Genomic DNA, 20,460 nt, shown 5'->3' on the forward strand with positions numbered 1-20,460 from the left:
GTGGCCTATAAACAATAACTCATTTATAGAGTAGAGAACACCAGAGACACAAACACATGAGTTATATACACATTTATTTGTTATTCTGCATATGCTAATAGACGTAATGGGGAACAATGCTCTACAGAAATGTTGACATACATGTACCATAACAAAGTGTTCTGTGGTCACATAATTGTTCGGACTACTACATGCATACAAATATGTTACTTTGAACAGAAACAGTCTGTAGCTCAGATAATAATGATAATGTTCTCCAAAAGCTGAACAGAAAAAAAAATAAATAAATAAAAACTGTAAGAGGCAGAATACATAGAGACACAAGAAGAAACAATGTAGTTTTATGCATTTTAGGGAGCAAGGTTCGGTAAGCACGCATGAGTGACACGGACAATACCCATTCTCTCAGAGAAAATAAAGACACAACCTTTCCACTCTGTACGGTATCACAGATGATAATGCCACTATGAGGCAGTAAGACAGAGCGCAGTCCTTTCACTGTCAGCTCACAGAATTTATTTCAGTATCCACACAAACATCATCCCAAGGGAATATAGCTGATCAATCCCTTGTTTCTCTACCCTACCTGTCAAAATGAAGGATTACTCAAGGCTAACACGGAGACATGCATGCTACAAGCAAGGGATAAAGAAAAAACGTTTCATTGAACGTAGAGGTACAGAAAAAAAGAAATAGCTTTAACGAGAAGGCTATTATCGAACCTTCTTTCATAAAGAAAATATGAAAACCCCAAACAACAACAAAAACCACCGCTGACCCCGCATTTTTACTTTGGATAATACCAAAGAATCTCTGTTTCTGATGAGTGATCAATCTTTTCCACGTTATTTCCATGAGCTCTCATGCAAATCTGATTACTGAGTTAAATTATGTTGGTCTGGGCATACAATATGTAACCAGACAAAAGGAAATATGGACCACAACTGATCATCTGATGCAATGGAACCATTTAGGAGGACTCCATTTCATCTCTCCTCTTAACTCTCATAGCCTTCCCATATCCTGGTCTTCATTTTACCCACTGGTCACTGGGCCTGAGGCAGGACATGGGGTTATAGCATCTGAAGCTATAGGGATTAGAGCACTCAGTGGTGTCAGCATGGGAAATAATCAGATGTAGCAGTTCAGTGACAGTAGGGATCTCTCTCCTGCCTGTCTGTGGTCAGTTAGACACTCTCCTTCTGTCTTTTTCTCTTAAAGAGCCCCTATTATGCTTTTTTTTCTTCTTAATTTTTCCCATCTTTCAGTGTGTTATATAGTTTTTTTGTCTATGTAAAACACATTTCACTCCAAATGGAGCTTTCTCTCTCACAGATAGCACTTGTTCTCAACTGCCTGAAAACGCCTCGCCCACATTCTTGTTTGAAATTCCTCAATTAGTGATGTCACTGATTGAGAATGCCAGCCCAGTTTTTTATATGTGCTGCATGGGTGCTGCCTGAGCAAGCGCAGCCCGCCCAGCGGCTTTTTTGAATTTGGTTGACCAATCACAACAGAGTGGGCCAGCTGACCATTCAGAGCAGACTGGACTTTTTGGGAAGGCGTGCCAAGAGCTCAAACAGAGCATTTCAGGTGGAGGCACTGCAGCAATGGGCAGTATGAGATACATTATGTGCTTTTTGAACATCAAGGCATGTTAACCTATTCTAGTAGACCCCAAGAATACAAATATGATGCTGAAAAGGAGTATAACAGGGGCTCTTTAAACTCTAACAGTTAATCTTCTCTCCCTTTGTTCATGGGGGTGGATACTGAATGGTGGTACACAGATTACCCAAGAGGAGGGAGAAATATTGTCGCTCCTTACATCAGGAGCCAAGACATCAATGTGGATTTTGACAACATCACCTTTCAAAAAATACAGAAGTAACTAGTTGACATTAGCTGTTAAGGAAAAAAACAGAGAATCTATCCAATCGGAACATCAGAGAGTTATAGAAAACCTGAGAACTCAATAACATTACTTGTATCTATTACATAAAGACCTGATTTCTCCTATAAAATTAGAATTTTCTGTACAGTGCTATATGAACAAAGCAAAATGACTTGCTACCTTCTCATAAACAGAAGTGTTATGAAAAGGCAGGCATCATTTCAACCACCATATGGCAGGAAATTGTGGTCGTGCTCCATTTTGGTTTAGAAAAAATAGAATTATTCTCAACGTTAATTCACAAAAAACATAAAATCCTTTGTGTGTGGCCATTGAAATTAGATTATCCTTATTACTTTCTACAGACATTTGTTAGATTTTTATGCAAATCTAACAGAATATAAAAGGCCCAAAGCGGTCAATTTGGATCCCTATTTCCACAGATAATCAAATTTGAGGTCCATTGATATCTGGCATTAAGGTGCCAGACAGCATATGCCAGCCATATAATATGAAAAAGTAAAAGTCAAATTCTCATTTGCATTGTTTGTGAGATTGTGGTAGTTGTAATACTGTTTGCCTCATATTAAAGATATAACATTTGAAAAATACAAGTAATTTCTGCCTGTACACTTACTGTACAAATCCCATAGACAGAAAATAAAGTGCCACAATTCTTGGCCTGCATAGATTGCAGTATGCGGTATTGCACATTCCATACCTCTCTGTGAGAACAAAAAAACATGATAATAATAATAACAAGAAAAAAAACCCAATAAAATAAACAACAACAAAATTCACCCACGTACTTCCTGTTAGTACCATTCTGGTTTGTGTGGCTTTCACAAACACACTGCTAGTACACTCAGCCAAGTGTCATGCTGAAACAATGAACAAATATTCCAGCAATTAAATTGGAATCAAAGGCAACATACAACAGATATTTTCAGTCAGTGTAAAACAAAAGCGAGAAAGAAGATGAAAAAAAAAAAAAAAAACTCTTTTGGGTTTAAGTTTGACTGAAAATAGTGTTGTTCACATTAAACACAATAAATTACATTTCAAGACACTACGTATATACAAAAAAAGATGCCTTAAACTTATCAGCAGGATGGGATAAACTTGCAGTAGTATAGAACAAATGTCATTAACGACATCAGGGCGCTGAGGATAGGAGAATGAACACAATGCAGGTAAAAACCATAAGGAAACTAAAAAAACATAACTACTGTCATAATACATGTTATTACCATATATGTTACTATGCAGCTGAGATAGATGAAAGCTTGTCAGTGTGCTTGATTTGGTCCATTGATATTAGAAGGAATATTGTCATTTTTTTGGTAGTTTATCCCTTATGAATTTCCAAAATAGATAATTATAGTGTAAAGCATACATGTGTGTTAATGACCAGATCTACTGTGCTGAATAAATAAATAGTCTTAACTCTGTTTAATGGAATCTCACTTACCTACTGTAGATTATTCTACAACCAATCTAGACCTACATATTTCATATTTTATTCTTAAAACTACTTTTAGATGTATATATCTGATGTCGGAGAGTAAATACGATTTATTTTTGTGATTTGGATGGAAACAAAAGGCATCAACAAGGAATAAAAGATCTTAAACCCTGTTTTAACTTCTGAAACCACTTAATAAATATTTTCAGTAGCGGTAGTATCTGATATTCTCTTGTTACTGGTTACATTTATTTGGCAACTACAGGTGTATGCGTGGCAGGGGAATCAAGGTGTTTTTGTCCTTCTTGCCCACGGCCCTTTAATTCAAAGACTGAGTATCGGATGCTCAACTGAAAGTTCAACAGTGGTTATGAAAACCTAAAAGCAATAATGTCAACATTACAGTTTCATACACCATTATTCACATGAAAAAACATAACAGGGTCGTCATGGGAACACTTTGCATTTCCACAAAAGGTAATGATATGTTGTTTTTTTTTATAGATCGCTACAATGCAACACCCAGTCTGAGGGCTCTCATTCAACCCCCCCACCCCACCCGTCCCTTTTCACATTACAAACATTTGTACCTTCAGTGACAGTTTTCCGTTACCATCCTGTGCATTGTCATTGCCTTAGATGTCCTAGTATTTACAGTGGAGCGCTTTCAGCAAACTAAGCACCGTAAAATATCTGTCTTTTTTAAATGCATGCTTTTTACAGATAAGTCCCTCTGTGCATTTCCTTCTTTTTTGCTAGAAAAAGGAGACTGTCATTATGTACATTGGGAGGACCAAAATGTCTACATAAGTTGATGAATTCTCTCTGTTCTTCAAGAGCCTCCTCTCTGAGTTCACTGTTTTCCCCAAAGTCATTCTCAAATCTGCACGGAGCACTGCAGTTTCTTTTCAGCAAAACACAACGACACAAGTAAAGGGGACTTGTCATGCCATGCAAAAATATCTTTCACTACAACTGCACCCTTGTCTTTTCTTTCCTGCTCTCACACACACCAGGCTGAGGTTGCAGTGAGTCGTTAGAGCTTCTCTTACAGTCACATGCTGGTTTCACAGGTCGGAGAGAGGCTACCGTCCCCAGGTATCAGGTGGATATCGGATGTAAACATGTGGTTCTCTACTTTGTGTCCACTTTGGTTGCTGTCAGCTTTGACTTCCTCGCCTGCCCCAACCACACCTTGGGTGCAATTTTGTGCTGCTGTCTTAGGTGACAAGGGTCCAACTGCAGCGCCCGCCACTTCCATCAGATGTTTCTCCTCATGGCTCTTTGTGGATTGATCTTCATCGCCGGGTGGGGTGTCTACCACCAGCCTTTTAGGGGACAACGGGCAGGTCTCCTCCTCTGTGACTGGGACCAGATCCTCTGTACTGGGGATGAGCGGTGACATCTCTCCCTCCGGGGATTCGTCTTCCAGGATGCTGGAGCTGATGTCTCCAGGAGAGGTAGTGCTGGGCGGTGTAAGCGGGCCTTCAGCAGAGGTCTTGGTGAAGTTGACCTTTAATTCCTTAAATTTAAGAGGGTTATTCCCTCTTGGAGAGCTCTGGATATTCTCCACAGCACTGGTAAAGCTCTCCCCTTCCTCTATGTGGAGCTCTGATCCATCACCTGGGTTGACGGATTCAAAGAGGCCATCTTTGAGTACGACACCAGGAGAGCTGTGGTCATCAATGGCCCTCACTTGGCTGAGATCCAAAGAGGGTGGTGCCCTGGGGTGTCTGATTTGACAGGGCCCAGCATTTTCCTCATCTGAGTTGGAGTCTTGCTCTCGAAATTCTGCTGAGCAGCCTGCAAAGATATCTGTTGAGGAGGGTTGGACCTCCTTCATTTCCAGCTCTACTTCCTCTTTTAATGTAAATTCAGGGCTTTGAGATTTCCTCGGTGAGATGGGGGCGGTCATGGTTGTGCTCAGAGTGCTCATGGAGCTTGTAGTGTTGAGGTTAGTGAAGGACTGTGACTTGGTCATCTGGTTGTACATCTCCTCCAGTTTCTGCACATTAAGGTGCTGTGGGGTCCTGTTTGTCCGCTGGGGACTTCCAGTGGTGTTGATGGTTATACGATTAGGGGAGCTTTGTGGCTCAGGGTTTCTTTCATCTACAGATTTCAGATCAGTCTCGGAGGATGCGTGCCTGGTCGAGCTGCCCCAGCGGCTTGGCGACAAATGATTGTCCAGGGAGGTTTTGTCCTCACCTTTCTCCACCACCACATCCATCAGTTCCATACTGCGGGCAAAGGCATCTTTTAGGTTCATTGACACAATGCTGCCATTCCTTTTGGCTCTCTCCAGTGCCTCCCTCCTCTTGATGGCCTTCTCCTGTCTTTTCTGTTCTTTGTAGAACTCAGAGAAGTTGTTTACAATAATGGGGATGGGTAGGGCAATTACCAGCACTCCTGCAATGCAGCAGAGCCCACCCACAATTTTTCCAAGTAAAGTCTGTGGGTAAATGTCACCGTAGCCCACTGTAGTCATAGTAATGGTTGCCCACCAGAATGAGGCAGGGATACTGGTGAATTTGGTGGCATCTTCATCTTTCTCAGCAAAGAAGACCAAGCTGGAAAATATCATGATGCCCATGGCAAGAAATAAAATAAGCAGCCCCAGTTCATTGTAGCTCCTTCTCAAAGTAAACCCTAGAGACTGGAGCCCTGTGGAGTGCCTGGCCAACTTCAGGATCCTCAATATTCTCATGATCCTGAATATCTGCACCACACGGCGCACGTTTTGGAACTGCAGCACGCTCTTGTTGGACTCAGTTAAGAAGATGGTGACATAGTAGGGCAGGATGGCCAATAAGTCAATGACATTCAGCGGGCCTTTGAAGAACTTCCACTTATTAGGAGAGGAGAGGAAGCGAAGGAGGTACTCCATGGTGAACCAGGCGATACACACGGCCTCCACGTGGGCCAGCTGGGGGTTGTCATTGGCCTGGCCGAACTCGTCTGTGATCTGGAGCTCTGGTAAGGTGTTGAGAGACAGAGCGATGGTGGAGAGGATAATGAACAGGATCGAGATGATGGCTAGAATCTGAAAAGAGAGCACAGAAAGGAATAAAATATTAGACGGATCCCAAGAAATGTATCCATGTTCATGTGACTTTCATTATCATTTATAATACATTGAAAAATAGGTTAAATGTTCAGAATTGATATAAAAACACACTACGACTGAGCCATCCAAACATATAGATCTTGTGTTGTCTCTCTAAATCAGCATGTTATGGCTCAGTAGTTTGTGGCAGATATGGGATACAATGAATAATTCTAGGTGTCTGATTTGAATTAAGGACAGAAAAAGATGCATTTAAAGGCTGAAAGGTGTGGAGTATAAATTATATGAATGCATGTCACAATGTTGTTTGTATGGACAAAGGAAGACAGCATGGCAATGTCAAATGAAAAAAAGAAGGTACCTAAATCTTTGAAAGAATGCAGCATTGTGGGATAGATTATTAAATGGGGAGAACATTTACATAAGGGGAAATAACTAGGCCAGAAATCTATTTTGGAAGTAGAGGAGTGTGTTTGTTTGTGTGTGTGTGTGTGTGTGTGTGTGTGTGTGTGTGTGTGTGTGTGTGTGTGTGTGTGTGTGAACCCATCTACAGATAAAAGGATGATGGATTTTGGCTCCACCTGTTTGCAAAGAACTGCCAAAAATCCCTCTATTTGTCTCAGAATATAATGTATTGCTTTCAGTAATAAAAGAAAAGTAACAGCAAACAAGTTTTTGAAAACTTCTCTTCATTCTCGTGAAATTTACAATGCTTTGATATAGTTTCCTGTGCTTCTGCTCTGTAAACGGATGGGTAAGAACATCCTGCATAATCCCAATGAAGTCAGCGCAGCATGAGGCTGCATTTCAATCAATCAATCAATCCATTTTATTTGTCACATTAAATTGTGCAAGGTACAATTCCAGTGAAATGTTATCCGTCTGATGTAGAGATCGTCTTGCTTGACCACGTAGTCGGGATTGTAGACATAGGTTGTAGCTGATAGTCATCGTCACCATTTCCTCTGTTAACTCGGATGTTTACATTTGAAAACCTTGACCGGCCAGGCTAGCAGAGTCAGGTTCCCTATCCTGATAAGTGACTAGTAGTCATGAGATGGCTGCAAAGATGGTCTTGCTCTCCACCTTTTCCTCTGTGTTTACTGCATTTCAACTGCAGCTCTTTACCTCGACCTTAATAGATCAAATCTGACCTTAGATGTTCAGACTGAGGTTTGGTATTTATAAAATGAGTGTGAAATATATGGTGAGTGTTTGACAGTGACATCATGTTATGTGATGAGTATGTGTGCCTTGTCTGTACAGAGTGAGAAATAGGGGTGGGGGGAAAAAAAATCATACGTATCGTGATTTTTTTGCGACGATTTTTTAAATCAATTCGGTACCAGCAACTACATCATATCCGTTTTCTGACCGAAAGCAGAAAATGCCAAAAATATGTATATACGTATTATGTACTTCTTTACAAAAAAATGTCAGACTAACTTCTTTTTAGAAAACTATTAGTTTTTAGAAATGTCTCATGATAGAAGTCTCTAGAAGTGTATTATTCAACTGTTTTTGTTAAAGAAGGAAAATAAAAAATTGCAATATTCAATACTATCAAATCACAATACTTCTACAATCGCAATAAATGAAAATCTCAATACAAATTGAATCGGCACCCATGTATCGTGAAAGAATCGAATCGGGACAAAAGCATACTGTATTGTCCCAGCCCTAGTGAGAAGTATGGTTATGTTATGTATAGTATGGTTCTCTCATCATTTACTTCAATAGTACCTCCCCATGTTTTATCTGTGCCTCTGCCTCTGCACCTCCTTACAATGCTGCAGGGATTACCTCTTGTCCTTTTTACAAAGCTCAACTCTGCTCAGCCCAGAATCTCAACCCACACAGTTGAAGAGTCTCGGTCCTACACACTATGTAACTGCAGCATAACCTCAACAATCAACTGAAATCCAGTGCATGGAAAAAAAAATCTGCATTCTTTTGTGTGAAGTCCTCTATGACCTGAGCAATATAAAATCTATTAAAATCTAATGAACAAAGATTGAAGAGCCTTAGTCAGGACAGGAAAAACAAGGCACCCTGAATACTAATCACAAATCGCATAAAGTTGCAGAACACACTGATTATCTTATATAAATTTACACAGTGCCGCCTGGAGACAGTCACCGTGTGTCCTTTGAGACTTCCCAAATTCAGCAAATATCACGTATTAGTGAATATCATGCAGGGATGGAGCTCAAGAATTTTGCTGATTTTGTCAGCCATTTCTATAGTCTATCTATTAGCCTCTAGCTAGCACTGACACAATGGGAAAAAAAAGTGGCCATAGGCTAGTGACACCGGATGAAATAGAACTAAGAAAGTCCTTTTATTAGGCGAGAAAGATAGAGAAAAAAAGGGTCGAGGCAGTTAGCAAAATAGAGACAAGGAGGTGTCACTGCTCAGCACAGGAAGTGTTATCACTAATTGAACGCTGCTGCTGATTAGGTTAAACCTATTAGCAGCTAAGTGAGGCAACCTGGGCCTGGCCTAGCAGGGAGCGGAAAGACTGTAGAGTCACAGTAAGGACGTACATTGCTTCCATACCACTGAACGTTTTGGCAAGCACATTTGAGGCTCACCCCCTTGTGCCAAGCCACTCGACCATAGGACTTTTGCTTGTGTTCCTGTTGCTGAACACCTTGGCACCAAGTCATCTCCAAAGGTAGAGGAGTAGATTAGAGCATAGAGATAATTATTTTGATCAGTTTAACACAGCTTAATCTTTCAAATACAGGTACACGAAGAATCTAAATCTATCAATTTATGAAAATACACGCTAAAGTTCACTCATTCTTTAGAGGTCAACTATTCCTTATTTCAATTCCCATTAACTGCCTCAGAGGAAGCAGTTCATCTTCTACTGTTCCACTTTGGAGCAAGCAAGCCCTTTTGAACTGCACTAAGAGCAGCTGAATGGATGGACACACTCAAAGACAAAGAGAGAAAGTGATTCATGTTTTCACTGACCCACACCCATGCAATCTCACCTTCCCACACAGCCATGCACCCCTTGCTCATAGACACCAGCAAATGGCATTTTAGCTTGAGGATGAGCAATCCTAAGGTGGCTTGCATTAACCTACTGTAATTGAGTGGGAGTAGTTAAAAAGATCAATTACTTGGACTCAGTCTTCCTTGCCCCTGATTTGCATGTGTGGTTGCATTAAGTATAGCTTCAAATGGCATGAGTGCTGGATTAATAGACGGAAGCTAGCGCAGCCACACCAGTTGACCTGGAAGTGACCCAGCGGAGAAAAGTTAACAGAGACTGGAAATAAAACAAGATATATTTGAGCAAACCGGACACTTTCAAATCTCTGGAGCACTTTTTTGAAGAGGAGTTCAAAGAGTAAAATAACTGGGATTAAAACATCACTAGTGCCCTGATCATTTTACTAAACTAATCAATGTTACCTGCTGACCAAGCTACCTGCATACATACCTATACTTTTATAAAGTATAGGTATGTATGTATGATAAAGATCCACATTTCACTGTGCTTTTATTGAAATGTATAAAAACGGTCTTTGCTTTTATCCTGAGTAGCTAAAATAAGAGCAATTCTGTGACTAGAAATTGCTCAATTTGAAGATTAAAAGCAAAATAAAATGCAAAATGATCGACCAAATGGGAGCTCTCATAATTCAGACATGATTTATATTAAAACATGGCCTTAAATAAAGTTGAAGATGCCACGTGTTTTTCTGTATGTAAGTACTTTCTCTGTCTATCTTCCTTGTTTCTGTGGAGGTTTTGACCTCAGGGTGCAGTCAGGTCATGGTCAGGCCAGTCATGAGACCTGATTGGCTTAGAGGCTAATGGGAGGGTAATGTCTTCCGATGATTAGGTGATGTGTGACATGCTTTTCTTGTCCGTGGCTATTCAGGCTCTTTTACTATCCCTCCACCATTCTACTGCAAAGACTGCTTAGCACGACTGTGCTGAAAACTGTTTCACTTTAAGACATACAATGAGATGAAAGACAGATGGAGAAAAAGACAATTATTCAATGTCACATGACTTTTATTTTTAATGCAATACTCTAAGGATTTCCTTGGATACTTTGGCCTGTACTCCTGAGCACATTATGAAACACATCATGAAAAAACAAATTACTTAACGAATATCCTCAAAAATCACTTCAGCCACCAACACCCACTCTCACAATTTCAATTCCACAGCTCCTTTAAGGTAGGATCTGATCCCCTGGGAGACCCGAGCAGGAAGAATGAAGATCATCCAGAGGAGAAAACAGAGTTGGGCCTCTTCTCTGAGCCTCTCTTGATTTCCATCTTCAGCCACCTGTTATCTCAACCACTACTCTTGAAATTGTGAGAATAACCTTTCCTGATCATCTTTTAGTTCCTGCAGGTCCTGATCATCTTTTAGTTCCTGCAGGAGGCAGTCAATTGGTCCACTAACTCCTCTCTAAATGTCCTGTCATCAGTGACAGCACTGTGGTTGCACGGTTACACACCCACTTCTGCATCGCCATCATTCCTTAGTTGTTAGTCCCCTGTGGGGAAGAAAATAACCCACACCACACCAGTGGCCCATCTGCCAGCTTATGGGAGGCTATCGATTGCGTACACATCACATTATGGACACTGAGCCAGGCCCAGCGAGCCCCTATTGATCTTCTTGCTCAGAGCTCCTACAGACCATGATCCACCTCTGAGGTCCCCACTGACCCTCCCTCCTTCCCCTTGTGTCATCAATTTGTGCTGGACAAATTGAGCCACTCCTCAGGTATGATAATTTTTTGCAGCGGAATCAATCCAGGCGATTATTGCTATGGTAATTTCGATTGATCCTAGGACTTGTGTGTTATTTCATCTTCTTTTCCAGTGTGATGATGCAAGAGTCACATGGCTACACAGCTTTGTGCATGCATTAAAAAAAACAAAATGTGTTAATTTAATGAATTATCACACCAAGTTTACATGAACCAGTGGGCAATTTAATTTCATTATTCAGACCAATAGCTCCATATGCTGGAAATAGGTAGACATTTTCCTATTTTCCTGTTTTTGTGTCTAAGTGACTGATCGGAACAACAATCTTTGAAATTGTTCCAGTATTAAGCAAGATCGCTGCAGTCGGCAGCGGTGAAACAAGCTACAATGTAAGTTAATAGGGCAATTGACCAGCTTGTATTTAAGTGCTTGTTTTGCCATTGACAGGCTCAGATTAATATTCTAAGTGTCTGATCCTTTTTTACTTTTAAAAACATCCACGAAATTGTGTTCGCTAAACCCACCAGACTCCATGTAAATAAACAGTAATTTTAGCATCGTAAAATACACTTCATTCAAAGTCGACAGTAACACAAATAAAACTATGAAAAGCTGTTATTGGTCGTCTTTCCACTTTTCCAACCATCACAACTCTAGTTGTGGTTGAAATAAACTAATAGTTTACTGAGTTACATGTGAAAATATGTTGGCTCTATACACGCTAAAAGTATTGCTTTTTTCAATGGAGTCTGGTGGGTTTAGCGCTAGCGACTTCAGAGCTGTTTCTGGTTAAACAGAAAGATCTCAAAGAGGTTTTAAAGGTCTATCTCTGAAGTGATCCTTTCCATAATGTTGACACTTAGCATATTAATCGGAACCTGTCAGTGGCAAAACAAGCACTTTTGTGGAGGTAAATACAAGCTGGACAATTGCCCAATTAACTTACATTGTAGCTTGATTCGCTGCTGCCGACTGCAGTGATCTTGGTTAATACTGGACCAATGTCAAAGATTGTTGTTCCCATCAGTCACTTAGACACAAAAACAGGAAAATAAAAAAATGGTTGAAAGGTTGAAAAAAAATGGTAGTTACCCTTTAATAATTGCACTGAGCGAACATGGCATTTTAAGGTAACTTGCGCACATACTAAGAGAGATTTAAAAGACATGGATAGTGAGGATATGACTTGAATACATGCACCCTTAGAGAGATTCATTATTAATCAACAAAGGAGGAGAGACATCTTCCCTCCCACTCTGTCAAGATTCAGCTGGTTGAGTGCCTTTTCTATGGCTAGTTTCCAAAGACTTCACAGAGAAAGAAAAGCAGAGGGGGAATGTGATATTTGGTGGTCATCCACTGTTTTGTCCCACAGCTCCCTCAAAGGTTCAGAAAGGTTTGGAGGAATGCCAGTTATTACCATTTGGACCTCAATTCTAAAGCCATTCATCTATGAATAAGATAACTGAGTCCATTAAGCGCTGGAGAGAAAAAAATTGCAAAACTGATTCGACTGAATCCCTTGATACTGGCGAAATATGTGTGCAATTGAAATGTCCCAAGCCTCTTCTTTTTTACAACTTTGCAACAAAATCTGATAAAAGAAACCACTCCAGTGTCCATCTGGCATTTTTTTTGGCAACTGCAGTGGGAGTTTAGTGCATAATAATAAAGGCTTATTATTTCAAGATATATCTCTGACAGCTCTCAGTGCAGTCAATAATTGCAGTGGATATAACCCATTTGTCTTGTATAACACAGCATCACCATACTGTGTCACTTACAATTTAATTTGTCATCAGTCAGCTAGACTATATTACGTATCCCTCTGTGCTTGGCAACCTTAATCAGGAGTATTGGCATGATGTGATTAAAGTCACAATTTCAGGGTTGATCTCAGCGAGGTGCCTTACAATCAGCATTAGAGACAAACTTTCCAAGTAAATGATTTTTCTTGTTGATTTCTTTGTAAAGCACAAAGCTTTATACACAGAACTCTCTCTCACTTTCATATTATCCTTGCTGGAGGCTAGCAACAACAGGGGTCCTGAGGGTTTCAGCCAATGTTACATATGCTGAGGGTGTGTGGTTCACTCAGCAGCACAAAAATTGGTTGAGTGGGCTGACAGCCTTTGAGAGGAACCTTATGGCCTTCAACATTATTGAGGAATGTCCCTCCACCATGCACACAATCTTCCACTGTTCCTTCTGGTGGAGTGTATTTTCTTTGTGTTTACTGTACTATGTTTCGTTTGAGCTCTTTACCAAACATCATTGTGTCCCCCTTGTCTTCCCATTCTTGTAACATTGTTAGCATGCTATCCCCCTTTCCAGGCTTTATTTATACTGATATTTGTTTGTGTTACTTTCTTTCTTTTTTCTAGCCACAGGGAGGAAAGTGGGATAGTATGAAATATTTATAGAGTGTGTTCAACTGCTTGGCCAGTAGTTGCACAAACGTGCCTGTACAAAACAGCACTGCAGCTGTGTGTGTCAGCCTCAGATGAGTTTAGGTTGATTGGCAGATTAAAATATCATACATATAACATTACATATTAGCTAACACATTTTACTGACAATTCCCGGGGCGCTGTTTGTTCAAGTGACACATTACCAGAATGGCATTAGGAGTATTGCTAATTCACTGTAACAATAACACTGGGTGGGAAATATGCCAGCGTATGAAGCCTTATGAGTCCTGAGAGTTGCCAAATAGCATAGAGAAGAATCTGACTTTGTTTGGACTGTTGCAGTAACATTGCGGTGGTATGGAGGAGAAACCATTCATTTGTTGTTTTCAGGGGAAGAATGATACTGGCAGAAAGTGCAGACTACCTGCAACTTTGAGATAAAAGATATTTTCCAAAACTTTGCCAAACTCTGCAGCAAACCCACCGTCAGGGGGGGTTAAGGGTACAGATGACCCCTGCCTAAGGCCCAGCAGGGGCCCATGCAAAGGTCTATGGTGCTGGAGGGTTAGGTAAGGGACCATAACTCCTGACGGCAGGCCTGCTCTGTAGTCACATGAAACTGAACTAAATACGAATGGGAAGTTGAAAAGTTCAGCAAAATCAATGTAAGGCACTGTTTGTCCACATTTGGTTTCTCCTGTCAAATACAAACAAACTCAGAGTTGAAAAGTCCAGCAGAGTCAAAGGTTGGCAACCGTCTTCTACCTCCTCTGTCCAAACAATGGGTCCTTGATTTCACATAGAAAAAAACAAAAGACTTCTAATTGCAAAGTATGTTGGCTAAAATGATTTTTCCAGCAGATTTTATTCGCTCTAAATAGCTAGCATTTGCTAGCTGATGCTAGCTCCGTGAGTTGGATGAAAAGTTTGTCAAGAGCAGACTTTTTAATGTTTACAGCTCGTTCACTTTAGAATGAGAGCACTGTAAAAAAGATATGCACATGATGACATGTCCTAAAAAGGATTGTACTCTAATCCCAAAAAATAATGTAGTTATAAACTAATGATATGTTCCTAGGCTTCGAAAATAATGCTAGATTACTACTGTAGGTGATAGGCTAATTAGCTGGGAATGCTAACATATGCAGCTTACGTTAAAGCAAATAAACACACACAGTTTTTCTTATAATTTTTTGTTTTAATAAGGATAAAAATACACAACCTTACAAACTCTTATGTATTTATTAGTTTTATGCAAAATATATGGGTCTATGTGAATGTAAAAAAATACTGAAAAACTCCAGTCGAATACTTTGATTATTTTTTTCATCTAAGTTCATTAAGTTGATAAACTTTGTATTCATGTATATTAATGAGTAAACAGGAAGGCCAATTATGTGTGAGTGACATCCAGCATTGCTGACCAGCGTAGCTTTTTAGGCCACAACACAGCACAACAGCAGCACTCAGGTAAGCTTAAACATTTATGAGCTGGCTGCCACACAATGAGTTCACAGTCACACTCCCAACAGCTACACTTCAAATGCTAAACTTTACATCACAAGCTAGCAAGGCCATTTCTGGACTCAACCTTGGGAGAAATTCCGCAACTCTCCTTCTCAATCATGTGTATTGATTAATTTATTTAAAGCTCTGATAGGATCCTTGAGCCATCCGCTGAAATAGATATCTAATGCTTGGTCCATCCTATTGTAGATCCTGTAACATAGCCCTCTTCCTCTGTTTTTTTGTTTTTTTTTTAGATTTCTACTCCCAGTATAGTCTTTGGCACAGATATGTTGCAGTTCAACAATACTTCATCGGGGCATTTTAAAAAAGATTTCCCACAGTGTGCTGTGGACAACTCAGCAGTTTTGTGAATTAAGAGTTGGATGTAAAAGTTCCAGCTGAGGCCAAGCCTCCCAGGAAGGGCAGGGAGGAAAGGCATACACACTGCGCCACAAAGCATAAATTAATGCAAAGAACAAACTGAGATTTAGGACAATGTCTTGATTAGTCTTTTAGCTCTTTTCACTTTCGGGAAACATCTAATCTATATTTGTTGCTCTCTTTATCTGGCTCTCTCTGTCCTTCCTCTGTAATCTGTCCATCACTATTGCCCTCTAAGCCACCTTGCAGCCAATCACGGCCCTTGACTTTCACAACACAAATGTCAGGAAAAAAACAGAGAGAGGGAGAATAGGCAGTCACAGGCAGACTTGGCGTCGCAGGGTGTACTAACTGTGAGGCAGACGCAAAGCTATATTTCCTATTACCTTGTCAAAATTACAAAGATATGGGAGCAAAATTAATTAATGAAACAAAATTAATGTATAATAAGCTTAAAACCTGCAGTAATAAGATACTACTCCTAGTGGGAGAAAATCCAATAAAAGTAATTCCTGTGGTAAAATATGCAAGAACTTGCCATGAGCTATGAGACAGCCAGAGCTGAAGGTTTGCTTGTTCCTACGCCTTTGTCTTCTGTTAACATTACTTTGTTGCTGTGTAATTGCTTTGGCGATGTTTTGCCATTACAATAAATCTTTCTGAGGATCTAGGTATATATATATTTACATTAAAACTCAATTTAAACAATGTCCTTCCTCCATGTCCTTTCCCTGCCATATGCATATGTTTCTGAGCGTGCACTGTATGGTGTATGAGTACATGTGTTTCTGTATGTGTGTCTGCATTTCTAGGGAGAACAAGCCTCTGGCCCTTATGGCGTGACAACATTATTAACCTATATACCTCTGACTTCCCCCTGCGAGAGAAGAGAACAGCAGGGCAGATACAGCCAGTACCCTCCACAACACGCACACGCACACGCACGCACACGCACACACACACACACACACACACACACACACACACACACACACACACACACACACACACACACACACACACACACTAGGGCTGTTCCAGTATGCATATATGTGCAAATTATACACCTAAACACATGCTCATTGTACTATGTCTGCATGCGCAAAAGATGAATCATTTAAACAGCCACAATACCAAAGGACAACAACATAATCACAATAGATAACTTTCTTATGCTTTGAGTAATTTTCAGCTGAGCAGCTCTGTGTTCCCGCAGGGGCGTATGCCTTTATGTGTGACAGAGAGAGAGCGCCAGAGAGAGCAGTCAACAGCACTAAGTGTAATTACCACCAAGTGTGATAGGCCCTGCGCCTGAGTAGCAATCCCTGTGTTAATCACCCGGCCATGCCCCACACTTCCTCGAGCAACAGACCAGTGGAAGAAAAAAGAAACAAACATGCAGTCCGAACCCTGTAACAGTTAATATTTATGATGCTGCGAGTGCGGCAACTTGCTGGGTGCTTGGCTGCTCCAGAGCTTCGCCTGTACGTATGCAGATAACAACACGGGAAGGATCTTTTACAAGTTCCTCTACCCCCGAGTCTCCTAATAACATCATCCATCTGAGCTTGGAGGCTGAGGTTAGAGGCGTGTGTGTGTGCTTTCCAAAAATGTAGCCTACTCACAATAAGAATTACTCTCCTGTCACCTCTCTAGGGCACTTTTACGTCACACATAAAACGGGGAAAACCTCACAGGAAAAACTCTTCTCTACTGTGCACGCACGCACGCACACACACACACACACACACACACAAACAAACAAACAAACAAACACACACACACACACACACACACACACACACACACACACACACACACACACACACACACACACACAAACATACAGCTTAAATGTTTGTAAAATATCCTCAATCCTTTCAATCTTTCCAAAACACACTGGCACATTTGCATGCTCGCCCCCACGCACGAGCAACACCCTCACATGAAAAAGAGAACCCCCCCTCCCTCTCTCTCTCCTCCTACCCTCTCGTACCTCTATCTGTTATCCTCAATGACTACGTCTACGCGTCACATTGCTGTCTGAGTCAAACACTGTAACCATGGGGATGTCTCCCAGCATTACTAACACAAGTGGAGCAGAAAGCAGCTTTGTGACTTAAACATTGTTTTCTCTGTGATGCAGAGCCTTTACCATTCAGCTGAGCGATCCGCAGAAGCCCTTTGAGCAGTGGGATGACACTGACAGATTTCAGGGTAAAGAGAGGGTACCTGGGGCATTGGAATGCAAAGCAAAAACTCGATAAAAGACATCATGAATTCCAACAACATGGGATAACATTTGCAGTTTAGGGAAAACTTTTGTTCAAAAAGGCTTAGAGTGCTACAAGTAGGAACATTAAGGTTGTCGCAGAGTGAAGAGAACCACAAGACATGGAAGTATTACTGCACTGGTCACCCACTGAGCTGTAACTGACCTCAGATACATTATTACAGTTGGGCTGTAGTTTAGTAAAAGCTGGACAAAGAGTACATCCACAAGAGGGAGCTCTTCCTCCCTGTGGCGCTGAATTCAACTAGTGAAAATGTCTTTTTGTGACTTTGTGATTTGTTGATTTTCTTTCCCTTTTTTGCAGGGAGGTCAGTTGTAAGTGAAAAAAAAAGTGAGAGAAAACTCCGGTTTAAAGCTCCTGAGTTGTGATGCGCAAAGGAGGAGTTGAATTAATCCCTCGTCTCCTTCTCTGTCTCCGTCTCATTTGGGTCTGCAGGAAGACTAATGGTCACTGAGGAGTCAGCTAATCCTAATCAAGTATAAAGAATAAAGCACAACTCTGAGCCCTGAATGGCACTGCCCTTCATTTATATTCCCCACCACATCAGAATCCAGCATCTACCCCAACACCATCACTCGAAAAATGTGGACTGTTTGACTACTGGCTTCAGATGTGCACATTGTGTCAATCTCACAAAGTCTCTTTCAAGTTGTGTGCTTGCGGTGCAAAACTCTCCAATGTGGTTTTGCTGACTTATTGTTATTCAGCTTTACTTCCAAGGACAGTCCTGTGCCTCCATCACCATGTCTTTAATACTTCACTCACACGAACACCATCCAAACACAAAATCACAGACACACAAGTGTGCACACACACTTGCACATACTTTTTTGCATTCCTTGATGTTTCTGAATATCTTTTCTGTCTTTCCTCTATGGGGAACTGGGGTGAATATGAACCCAAACTATGTTTACTACAAGAAACACAACAAACTGACAACATGTTTCCTTTCTAATGAGATTCACTCAGATGATGTGTACATGAATATATGCATGAGTGAGATGGACACAACAGGAGAAACAAGACATTCACAAGAGCAACTATGTAAGTGAATAAGTAAATGAAGAGTGAAACAACAGACAGCAAAGCCAACAAACAAAAAGCAAACCAAAGCCAAAAACTAAATAAGAAATAGACATATAACCTCTTTTTTGATGAAACTGTTGTCCTGCTACATGTGAAATGAGATTTCAGAACCTCTAATGATGCTTCCAATCCTGCACCAACATGATATTTCTAAATCCTATTTTATACCAATTTCAGTTTGGTCAAACAACACCTTGATGCTGGCGTCTGAAAGAGAGAGGCTTAGCAACCATGGTGTAAACAACATGTTGAAGCTTGTCTCCGTAACCATAGAAACTTGTGAATGGAATCCCCTATTCTTATATCTGAAAGACGGCCGTCATCACAGGAAAAACTGTAACATTAGAAGAAATGTTGTGCCCATCAAGGCTATGGATATCTTATTTTGTTAATGAAACTTGCATGGATCAGCTAAGTGATTTCAGCGATCATCTTAGCTGGGGCAACCCCTTACAGTACACAGAAGAAAACATGCTGCTCTCTCCCTCGTAATGCGCCATAATGTTTACTTTAGTAATGACTCATGCTGGATCATACTCAGTGGTCGTCACCTACAAAAGAACAGCCAACAGATCACAATAGAAGTGTCACTTTGGCAAAAAAATGTCCATGAATGAGCAATTGAGCAGAGTGCTGCTTCATGGCGGAGGCAAGCAGGGAGCGCTGATAAGGGAGCTGTAATAACAGACCAAATTTCACAGCCTTTGTTCCTCTGCAAATGAGAGTGATGATCACCAGGCTTGGGAGCGGCACTGGGTTACTGTTTCCATGGCGTTAGAATGAGGTGTGCCTATGTGTGTGTGTGTTTGTGTATGTGTGTGTGTGTGTGTGTGTGTGTGTGTGTGTGTGTGTGTACATCTGAGTGGGTGGTAGTGTTGTGTGCAGGTTGGGGTGGAGGCTCGGGTATTATTGATAGGCTGCCTGTCCTTGAGAAGGCCAGATTGGGACGCCCCCACTCTTCACGGGAGATTTCCTTTAATTAATCTAGCTAAATGAGGACACAATTACAATTCACACAGGCACACACACACACACACACACACACACACACACACACACACACACACACACACACCTGCATGCAATCAGCACCACAGAAGTGAGGGAGAGGATGAAAGTGTAGTCAGTATACACATTTAACAGATATTCTAAAAGTCACATGAGGAAATTAGTGAATATGTTATAACGAGAGTTAGAGTTAGAGTTAGTTAGTAAGACTTTATAGCTCTGTGCAATGTGAGGCTATATAGGCACAGCTGTGCTTTGAGCGAAATGCTAATGTCAGCATGCTAACATGCTCACATTGACAATGCTAAAATGTTGATGTTTAACAGCTAATATTTACCAGGTTTACCATCTTAGTATAGTGTTTTACAATGTTTTACTGATGGGAATGTCATTATGTTTGCAGGTTTTTGGCCAAACAACAAAGTATTGAACAAATTAAATTATGACCTGTTGAGGAAGGGATTACCAAATTGCATGGCAATCCATCCAATCGTCAAGTGTCAAGTGAAATATCACTAAAAAACCACAAACGTCAACCTCGTGGTGGTGCTTAAAAAAAGTCGGGGCATCATCCTCCTCAAAATGTAAAGTTTAAGT

At 40.8% G+C, this 20,460-nt stretch overlaps 1 protein-coding gene across 1 annotated transcript in view; it reads right to left on the reverse strand.

Moving 5' to 3' along the window:
• Positions 1-57: 57 nt before the first annotated feature.
• Positions 58-20,460, reverse strand: part of kcnb2 (potassium voltage-gated channel subfamily B member 2) — a 94,689-nt gene continuing 74,286 nt past the window's right edge. The window contains exon 3 of the mRNA XM_031282133.2: positions 58-6,399. Coding sequence (XP_031137993.1) covers positions 4,414-6,399 — 1,986 coding nt within the window. The 3' untranslated portion in view covers positions 58-4,413. The remainder of the gene's footprint in view (positions 6,400-20,460) is intronic.

The sequence above is a fragment of the Sander lucioperca genome, chromosome 1, assembly GCF_008315115.2.
Source record: "Sander lucioperca isolate FBNREF2018 chromosome 1, SLUC_FBN_1.2, whole genome shotgun sequence".
NCBI classification, from domain to species: Eukaryota; Metazoa; Chordata; class Actinopteri; order Perciformes; family Percidae; genus Sander; species Sander lucioperca.